General features: G+C 39.1%; 1 protein-coding gene across 6 annotated transcripts in view; it reads right to left on the minus strand.

Moving 5' to 3' along the window:
• The window catches only part of PHF14 (PHD finger protein 14), a 162,135-nt gene extending 152,079 nt beyond the window's left edge, over positions 1–10,056 (minus strand). For 4 of the 6 annotated variants that reach the window (XM_061469266.1, XM_061469261.1, XM_061469262.1 and 1 more), the window contains exon 1: positions 9,220–9,385. In XM_061469266.1, the coding sequence (XP_061325250.1) occupies positions 9,220–9,370 (151 nt within the window). In that variant the 5' untranslated portion in view covers positions 9,371–9,385. Of the gene's footprint in view, positions 1–9,219; positions 9,386–9,589; positions 9,775–9,861 lie in introns of those variants that run through there. The other 2 variants (XM_061469264.1, XM_061469263.1) reach the window with 2 other exon arrangements.
• Positions 10,057–11,027: the final 971 nt, after the last annotated feature.

Consider the following 11,027-nt stretch of genomic DNA (forward strand, 5'->3'; position numbering starts at 1 on the left):
TATTTCGAGTGGTATGTTGAGAACCTGTTAAACGTGAGTACATTTTAAGATGTCAAAAGAAAAGATGGCAGTATTTATTAAATGAACGGTAAATGTTCCTTTGAACTGCAGCTCATATTAACAATAACCAGTGGCACAGAATAAATCCCATGTGAAGGCACATCTTAAAAAAAGAGCATCCCAGTTTGTAAATTTCTGCAGGTGATTTCTAAATCTTCGAAATAAAAGTTATTCAATAAAGAAGTTTGAAGTTACAAAATGAGGAGTTTACATTACAAGTACTAACAAAAGTATGGATAATTCCACACCTTCATATTTATTACGCATTTGTTTTCCTTGGTTTGGGGGCTCTTCTAATTTCCTATGTTATTTCATTTACTAATCCCACATAAATTATGGTCCAGTCTTGCAGCTGCACATCAATGCAAAAATTCTAACCTTATACCACCCGTATGATATTGTCCTGTATGTAGCCACTATTTCTATTAATTAATAGAAAGCCAGTCTCTGCAATGAATAGACAGGTCAGTCTGTAAAACAGAAAAGAACAAAAGAAATTTTTTTTGTATATGTTTCTTTTTGTTATCTGTACTATGAGGTACACTTGTACCTCATAGTACAGATCACAAAATAAGGCATCTGTACTATAAAGTACATGCAAAAAATATTTCAATATGTGACAAGTGAACTTGATAAAATTGATAAACACCATTCACCTTGACTATCTCTTATCTAATATTCACCTACTACCTTTCATTTACAGTATTAAGGATGAAAAAATTCAGAAAAGATTTTTTTAAATTAACAACAAAAATATAAAGCCACTGCCTAACTGATCCAATACAGAGATCAATTAGGCAGTGGCTACAGTTTTCAGTTTGTTCAGAGCCATCACCAAGCTCCTGATGCAAAGAAACATGTTGATGCTTGCAAGTTAAAAATAAAAAAATAAAAAAATTCCTTAATCACTTTAGCTACCACACAAAAAACACCACTTAATACCACCTTACACAGAGAATTTCTGAGCACATCCACCTCTGCCTAAAGACAAATACACAAACAGTGGGATCAGTGTGCTACACACGTCACATGGTGTTTATTTCCACCCCACAGATCACCGTCTATGACTAGACAGTAATTCGGTTGATAGTTCCATGTAATGGTTACTTTTGTCTTTTTCTGCATAAATCTGTATATGGAAGTATTTGATGAGCAGATTTTATAATTTTCAACACAAAAAAAAAGGCATACGTGCTGCTATTACTGATTGGGACATTAATGTTATCAGTCCCCTTACAACCTAATAGAAAGTAAAAGTTTTTCACAAACGTTCTAACATTTAGAGAGCCAGAAAAAAATGAGAATATAGTAACACAAGTTATGGTACAGTCTTTAGAGAAAAAGAGTAATTAACTCAATCATGCATACCAGCCTTAATGTTAGTAACGTAAGTACAACGTAATTAACTGAAATTTTGAAACAGTAGAACACTCCTCAAGTATACCTAAGAGACAGTATTAACTAATACGCAATCCACTTCTAAACATGTTTCCCCTTCATTTTTAGGGAGAATCTCGGCCTGGGAATAGCTTAGCCTTTAACATCACTCTAAATTACCAACAGTGATCCTTGTACATCAACACTACAGAACTAACAGTATTCTCTAGCTGCTTTATGCCATGCCAGCAATAAAAAATAGAGAACAAATAAACATTAGCTACATTCACTTCTCTCCTTCAAATTCTCTTTGCCTTCTCCCTGCACATTATGCTTTGTACTCTTTCTGCATCCATGTACACACCAGAGATACCTACAATAAGGGATATTCCTCTTCTATCTGAATGTATTCACTGTGATAGCTGCTTTTCTAGAAAGAGCTATTCTGTGATAACAGCTATTTTTGCAGGTGTTCTTCTGTCAGATGCACTTTCAGTTAGGAAGAGGCTGTAGTATACAATTTCCTCCTTGAAAGAAATTCTTGAAAGAATGGCTCTTTCAAATTGGCAACCATATGATGTTATTCCCTATGGGAGAGAACTCAAGCTACCCTCAGTGAAAGACTGGGCCAGATACACCATCAAATAGCAAAGAATATACAGTCCCACTGAGAACAAATATGAGAGATAACAGTTGTGAGAAAGGCACCATTTATTCCTATACACCTTTAGCTGTTCAGAGTACAACAGCAGGTGGCAGTCAAACCCAAAGAGGAGAATTCAAAGAGAAATTCTCCAGGACAGAACATTATACTCTAGAATTAACATATGAAAAAGTGTAATAAAGTGACTGCTAATCAACTATGAAGTCCTGTATAATATGCATAAGACTTCAGGGGAAAGCTACTGAAATCACTACAACAGTTGAAAAAAAATCCTCCCAGGGTTTTGCAGGACCGTTTTACAAGCAACTTAACACATGGTACCAAATGTATACAGACAGTAAATGCTGCAGGATGTAAGTACATGGCCGCCCACTCACAGCAGACAGGCTGATTCTTCACTGCAGTATTTTGCTTAACAAGCAGCCTAAATGCTTGCTTTTAAGTGAACTCTGAAGGATATACTAGATAAAGGAAATCACAGACTTGATTTTGGGCTTGCCTCTTCCACTAACAAAGCCTAACCAACTCCAGATAGCAGGAATGAAGCATCTAAAATAATTTTGGATTATTTTTTTTCTCCCACTGAGTCCTGTCTGGTTCAGTTTTACCCAGGTGCTCAAAGCTACATACAGAGACTATAATCCAGGATCCTGGGATGCTGAAAAGGGGTGAAAAGCCCGAAAGCTGAGCATGAGATATAGAAAACAACTACCATGTCGCAAGTTACTCCTATTATAGGCCAGTAATAGTCTACAGGCATCATGCGAGAAGTCATCCAGAGCAGCGTGCCTCACAATACTCTCTTTTTAGGGTGGTAACAAAAAACAGGCTACAGGTGAGGTCAGTTCTTTTGGAGGTTAAAGCTATTCAATCACCATCATCCTGTCCAGTAGTTCCTTAGCCTTTTTCTCCCAGTCACAAGGCAGACAACAAATCTGACATGATGACATGAAATTACCTGGGCATCTCTGCTGAAACGCCATGTTACACACCATGTAACAAGCCCTCACAAGGGTGTGCCTGCTTTCTGGCAGACAGGCAAAGAGGAAAGCCCTGCAAAAAAGTGTCTGTCAACAACTTCTGCCCATAAACTTCCTTACAAGAACAGCTCCAGTCACAAAAAACTCCTTTGCAAATGTGCTATACCAAACATATCTAAAAGCATCTGTATTTCCTACACATCTGATCTAGAAATTGCAAACAATTTTAAAGACTCCAAAATACTTTAAGGAAATGCTTAAGATAACTATAAAGTTATGGTATTAACAACTAGATGTAAAAATATGGCAGGAAAAACTAGATCGTACATGGAAAACATGAACTTTTAAATTGCCAAAGGCAGAGTTATGCAACTGGAAAATTCTCATCACATCTGTCTACGAGACTAAAGCCACAGAGGTCCATTATGCAAAGACTAATATAACTATACCAAAAGCAAGAACTGAAAAAGCTTAATATTTCTCTTGCAACTTCAAAAAAAAGAGAATCTAACATCAGTTAGATATATGCCACTGGGTCTCTATGCTATTTTGCTGAGTATGATAATTAAACATTGGGAGACTACTGGCAATTCAACACTGATAATGCTGGCAGTTAAAAAAACGGAACCAGCCAAAGTAATATGATAAAATAGTAATATGATACAAAACAAAATCAACATAGATTAAGGTGTTACTGCTCTAAGGAGAGAGATGCACTTCTCAATGTTTTGGAAAAAAAGCATCTAATATGTATTAACTGCAGATTTAAAATGGGCAGAGTAAGAAATGAAACTGATAACTGATCCATAATTACACATAGTTCAGAAGACAAGTATTTTAATTTAATGCAAAAAAAGGATGGAAGAGGAACATAAATGAGAGTTGCTTAGTAAGAAGTTTCCTCACTTCTACACTAGCAATAATTCCACCGCATTTTAGTAGATCTCTATTCAAGTCATAGAAGTACTCAAAACTAAAGGTTGCCAAGTTTGATCTGAGTCATTGGGAACAGCCTTATTTATAATGCCATAACACAGATGGAATTTGTTACCCTACCTCCTGAATTTGCTTGACATTTCCCTGGTTTTAATGGTATCAAACTTTATTTGTTTGGCCTGAAGTACTGCGTGCCCCATGACCTCCCTCAGTAAAGCTGCAGTCCTAAATAACCCATAAAATTGGATTCCAACATAAGCTACTGAATATTCAGCCAGAATACTATTTTTCCAAGAAACACCGGAGAATTTCACATCTTCTGCAAGGGAAGTGGCATGTGGGAGACAGTTGAATACGCGTCTAGGACATGCTAAGGCTAAGTCTCTGAAGCACATTTGCTCAAGAAACACTTGAAACATCCCATCCTTGCTGGCATATCTAGACTCTGAGGTGGCCAGGCTGCAAACCAACCATCTCACCAAGCTGGAGTAAATAAAGCACAGAAGAATCTTCTCCATGTGGCAGGAAATACACAGAAGATAGATACAGGCACAGGAGAGAGGAGATGCAAGAGAAAGTAAAGTAGGTGTAGTAAAGTAAGGACCATGCAAATCCTGTTCAAGACTGACTGAACAAGCAGAATGACACTGAATGAATGAGAAAGCATTCCATAGGGGACAGACAGACTGGAAGACAAGGCACAAAGTCAAAGTAAGGTGAAAACAAGGAAAACAAATGTCATCCCATCACTAAATCCACCCCGCCCAGATACCGGAATTAAAGCCTAAGCTTCTGCTAGATTACTCCTCTGCTCTCAGTAAACACACAGAAAAATGGGATCTCTTAAGTGTTTCCAAAGAGAATGCAAGTTCAAAATGCTTGCCAGTCACTTCAAAGTGTTACTTCAAGTGGCAGACATTTGTACAGACAAAAGATCTCACCTGGGATAAAGATAAACCAACAAAACCTAATGCCAGTATTTTCCACTTTCACAGTAGGAAAATGCCCTCGGGAACTCCACTCTGAGGGACTACACATTCCAGTTGCAAATCCAAGCCTTGAAATGATTGCATTAATTGTGCAATTAAGTGATAATTTACTAATCATTAGCTAGTCAATATTTTTGCTTACCTTCACTGTCTGCTGAAGCACCCTACAACTTTGCTGTTACTTATCATTTATGTTTATTCTAAAAAACAAATGTATTAGTTTCTTCATCAATATTTCAGTACTGTTTACCACTACAACTACTTTGGTGCTTCACAATCATTTCTGTGTGTTCCAATAACCTGTACAGGAAAGCAAAAGTGAATTCTCCATCGCATTAAGAGGAAACGAATTACAGAAAGATAAATATATTTGCAACTTTTTATTTCTAGATCAAGTCACAAGTTTTTCAGAATACCTAATACATGCATTTATATAGATCATTTTAAACAGAGCTCCTACTGACCTCAACTGCAATAACAATACATAATATTATGCAAACCAGACTCCATACATTCAACACAAAAAAACCCAAACATTTGTCTCTAAAAACTTTGGAGTCTGTAAGACTTATAGCAAAAGTAGTAAAGAATCGAGTTCTTCAAGGAAGCATTCAGCTATGCTCTTCTTCCCTACACTCAGAGAAAGAGCCTTAAATTCACACATCATCCTTGTTCAGGGACCACACTACATTTCTCTGCATTATTTAGATTTCAGTATATGAGCTGCCAAAACTGACCGACTTCAAGATGACAGAGAAGAAAAGCAGTAAATCCTTGCTTTGGAATCCTGCTGGGAATCACTCTGCAACTATACACTGATTTCTGACAACAGTATATCTCCAGCTGCTCTTACTAGAGAAAAATTAAAAAAAAAAAAAAACAACCCAAGAAAAAAGTATTTTCTAATTAACTTAAAAGCAAAACTTCAAATAACTGATCCATCCTGTGAAAGGTATTATTAAAAAGCTTCAATTGAGTACATTACAGAACCATAATTTCAGGTGATATATTTGTATGCTCTGACTCCAAAGGGACAGTTTTTTATTGATTCCACATTAAGATTATATATGACATTCTTACTTAAGGAGCAAATTTTTCAAGATGTTTATAAAAAACAGAAAAATACAGTACTCTCTATTTTGTAGAAACAGAGAAGCCATTAAAAAACTTCATTCAATATTAACATAATGAAAAGCCCACAGGCCTGAAAACTATTTATATTAAGTAAATTTACAAGAATATAACAGTTTTAAAAATCAGTTTCCCTAAAGAGATGTCAGAATGATGAGATCTTTTAAGTGAAAAATGCAGTAATTGCTTGTTGGTGTGACCCAGATCCGAAAGAAAAGAGATTAACCACACTGTAGGCAAAGACCATAACTCCCATGGACTTTTTTTTGTTGGAAATGGAGGTTAGGTGACTAGAAATCTTTTCAGTAATGAAAAAAATTTCCCATAGCATTAGGACTCCGAATACAGAAATTCAGAAATGCTGAATCCTTCCTACAGGTACTTAATACCAACTTGTCAAATACCTAATACCAACTTCCCAAATCCTTACTGCATCTCATATTCCCAAGAATTTTGACAGAACAACGAATGTGTATAAAAGATGAAATGTTCAGGGCTCGGTCTTCTTAAACTTGCATAGTATCATCTACTAGCACACATCACTCAACATCCTAAAGCTCATACATACAGATGGAACATCACCAACAGGGAGTAAACAACTTCAGAATTCTTTTAACTCAGAATCTAGATAGTACTTTAACTTTTAACTTTCAGATTTGTTTTTCTAAACACCTATATGTGCCTTTGTGAATCACACATACATTACAGACCTGTGGAATTACCATACTTATAGGGTTTTTCTGAGTGCATGAATAGAATTTGTGGTCATTTTCATGTAGAAAGATTGTTCCTTCCTTCTCTCACATTTATTTCCCTTTGTAAGCAAACTACACAAAGAAATCCTGAATTCAAACAAATACTAAATACAGATTTGCAATAGGCTGCACATGGAGAGACCTCTATGGTCATTGAAAGAGGAAAAAGAGCAACAGCCCTGACTGTACTGGAGTAATACACATTATACTTCAAAGGCTGAAACCACAGTGTAAAAAGGAAAACCTATTTTCTATTAGGAACAATCCAGAATTTGTTTAATAGGGTTGCTTTCATGTGTAAACAGATTCTTTGTATATACACATAACTTCAAAATTATCGATTTTATTTATATGTGTGTGTAAAAGTCCTTTTATTTCAGCACTTCTTCCATCCAAACTTAAATGGACGAGGTACAACCATATTTAAGGCTATGTAATACCATCTTCGTTTTAAATCAGCGCAGATGTTCTGTTTCATTTACCTTGTACTGCACACAATAATTTTTTTTTATTGTTTAAAAACTGAGGAGGTTTTATGTTTAACAACTCTCCATTCCCCAACTTCCCCAAAACATTACAACTTTCTCCCTTCTCATTGAAAAATCACAGAATAAAGTGTAAACCATCAAACTCTGCTGCTGTTTCAAAGTGATTTCACCTGATTTTACATTTTATTAAACAGAACATTAATTTTTACTACAAGTGATAGATACAAATTCTGACATGTTAAAACAATGCTATATGAGATATATGAACACAAAACAGTGATTCAAAAAACATTTTCTAAGTAGAACTTGGGGTTTTCTGATATAATTTCAATTCAGTGCTGTTTTTTTAAGGGAAAATGAAATTAACCAGGCCAGATACTTATCAACACCATGTGTATATATGATATCCTAAAAGTCAAAAAGGGTATCAGTTACAAATGAACCCTCTGCATTTTGACATAGTTGAATAAAGAAGCTTTATTCATTAATTTTAATTAATGATTGTCTTTTAATCAAATAATATATTGCTCCAAGATATGTGTCCATCTGCCATTTCCAGTTCTCCTTTTTCTTAAAATCCTGCCTACATTACTGTTCCAGAATGGAGAAATTTTAGGGGGGACTGATTTCCTTTTATGGCAAACTGTCTTTGCAAAACGCAGCACCCTTAAATCAAAAGGCTCAAAAATCCCCAAAACAAGACTTAAAAAGTAAATTAACAAGCCCTCCAAAACTCTTAGCATGAATTTGATGACACCAGTTTTACCCTTTTAAGTCACTGCAGCCTGCTTCTACCAGATCAAGGAAGGGAAATATGTCTAAGCTTGGGGGAAGGAAAAATGCAGAATTATTAAGCTTCTTTAAGTTCATTAATAAGGAGATTACTAGATGTTAAAAAATAAGCCTTTAAATGGAGATAGGGAACATTTTTGCACAATACATTTGCATGAAAACACAGATTAGTGTCCCCAGTGCAGAAAAAATAAAGCAAAGTTCTGTGGCAAGCTGTCATAATGCTTGTTTTACACACCCTATATCTCTTTGCTTAATTCCCTGAGCATATGCCACAGAACTTCCAATGTGCAGTTTATTTACAAACATTGTCCTGCCCCTTCTTTCCCTTCCCTCCAGTATACTTGTATTTATCCATTTTATTTTGTTATCTTGTTTACTTTCAGTTTCTGACAATGTTCAATGCAGATATAGACACATGCACGCATAGAAAAGACTGCAGAACAAAACCACTCTGAGGCAAGGACTTCCTTTAAGTATGAAATGCACAAATCTTTCTGCACAGCCATCTGAATGGGCACTTTGAGTTTGTCTATCAAAAAAACAACAAAACCCTTAACAGATTATCTTTCTGCTCAAGAGTTTCACTCACCAAGTGGAATTAACCTTGAGAAAGAGGCAAGTTCTTAAGCCGACAACAAACCATTATCCAGACAAAACAGCTATAGAACATTCTTATTTCAATACTAAACGCAGTGAGCATTTCAAAAGTTCTCTCTATATTTCAAAAATAAAAAGCAGTAGATATAGCTAAAGCAGTCAGCACAGTAGCTAACAGAATGCTCCTGCAAAAACTTCTTTGATAATCATGAGGTCTGTTGAGAAAAAAATAATTACAATCGAAGTATTGTATGGATTTATTGTTTCATCAGTTCTTATCCACAGCCCAAGAATTTCCAGTTATCCAATCAAGTCACTGAACTTCTAAGTGGCTCCAAGTCCCAACAGTTCACTAATAACATTCTGTCTCAAACATGATATTAAATGACCAACAATGAAACAAAAATGAGGTAATTCTGCAAGGAGGAGACGAGGAAGCCGATTTACCTGAAGCATCTCCAACTTTAAAATCACTGTCATCAGAGCTATCATAATCTAACGCTTCCAGCAGCGAAGCTGCCAAAGGCTTCACTTGCCTCCTCTTCGAACTGCGGTCCACTGCAGGAAAAAAAAACACAGCACTGTTACTAGGTGGCATTACAAAAACATCATACAAGCGGCTAAACGTATGCAAATGAAAGGCAAGGCAGAATGGCAGTCACAGGCAGGGGCACTGCCCGCCACGCTGCCGGCAGGTGCGGGGTGCAGGGGACATCCATCCCCACAGGTGAGGGCGGGCAGCGACACGTTTGCACACAGCACCCAGCCACAGCCGCTGCGCTCCCCGCAGACACCGGGAAACCACACGGCACCTCACCGGCTGCAGCCCCGGTCATCGGCAGGAATCCTGGGGGGAACTACATGGACGCTGGGGTTGCCGGAGGTCGCCGGAGACACCAGCACCTCCGGACGTGGCGCCTTGGCGTGATCCATCAGCGCCGGCAAGGAGAGGCACGGGGAAACGACAGCCAAGGCCGCCTAAGGGACGACGATGAGCCCGCCCGCCCGTCCACCCGGGGCAGGGGCGCCCGCCAGGAACCCCGCATCCCCGCAGGGCAAGGGCGGGAAGAGCCGCTGCGGATCACTTACTAAAGCCTGCGCAGGGGAGCGGCGGAAGGGTAGGGGCCCTCGGGTGCACAGCCACCAAGCCCAGGCCCCTTCCCCAGACAATGGGCAGAGCGGCGACCCGGATGCAGACCCGCGCCCGCCTGTTCGCGGCGGCCGGTTCCGCTGGCGCGCCTGCGCGCCTTACCGCCACCGGCCCCTCGGCGCATGCGCGGCTTGAGCGCGCCTGCGCAGTGTGAGGTGAAGCCGAGGAGGGGGGCAGTGCCAGTCCTCCGCCCGGCCGGCCCCGGTGAGGGCGCTGAGCGTCCCGGTGGAGCAGCGGCCTTTTTTGGGGAGGGGGGGGCGGACATTGCTGGCAAGAGCCTGCCACGGAGGGTCAGTGCGGACCCGTTCACTCTGAGGGTGGTGCGGTGCGTGTTCAGGATCGCTTTTATCCCAAAACAGCCTGGCACTTGCTCCGTTGTCCTGTGAGGAAACGAAGCATTTCAGAACAGCTTTTAGTTGATGCCTATCTCGAGAGCCGAGTTCCTTGAGACTTGGTTGCACTGTCAGCTTCATTCTTCACTCTGCAAAAGTAGCAAACCAGGAATTTTTGTTTGACTATATCACACGAGCACAGAAGCTAAACTCAAAACCTAATGGTGAGGGATGAACGGTGAAGGAGTGCGATGCAGGGTCATTGTTTTTTGCAAGAGTCCCTAAACCGTCTCCGTCGACAGAGCTACCCCAGCGCCTGTGCTTGCACGGTGTTGCCAGTCTGACACTTAAAATGAGCCAGCTGCCCAAAACCCTCATGAGGTGTTTAAAAAAAATTGAGGGAATAATCTGGAGGGTTTTTTTTTGGCTTTTTCCTCAAAGGTATTTGTTTGGTTTTTTGAATTAGAAGAATGGGGGCATATTAAAGAATTGATGCTCTAACATACTGGTATGACTTCAACAGCTCAAGGATCAAGAGTACTGCTAAACATGAAAGCTAGCAACAGAATTATAGAGCATTTTTGGAAGGTGTGTGATGGTTAAATGCAAGTGGGGTCAGACTAGTTCTATGGTGCAACATGGAGGGAATGTAAAGTTTGGCAAGTATACAATTCGTGACAAGAGCCTGTGCTACGTTTAGCACAGCTCTGCATGCTTGTCCTGGGTTCAACAGTGTCACCCATGTAAGTCTTGCCAGAGCCAAAACTTGTCTT

Source organism: Pezoporus flaviventris, unplaced genomic scaffold, assembly GCF_033815535.1.
Source record: "Pezoporus flaviventris isolate CSIRO_AGI_PZ_B2104156 unplaced genomic scaffold, CSIRO_AGI_Pfla_v1 ptg000055l, whole genome shotgun sequence".
In the NCBI taxonomy this organism is placed as follows: Eukaryota; Metazoa; Chordata; class Aves; order Psittaciformes; family Psittacidae; genus Pezoporus; species Pezoporus flaviventris.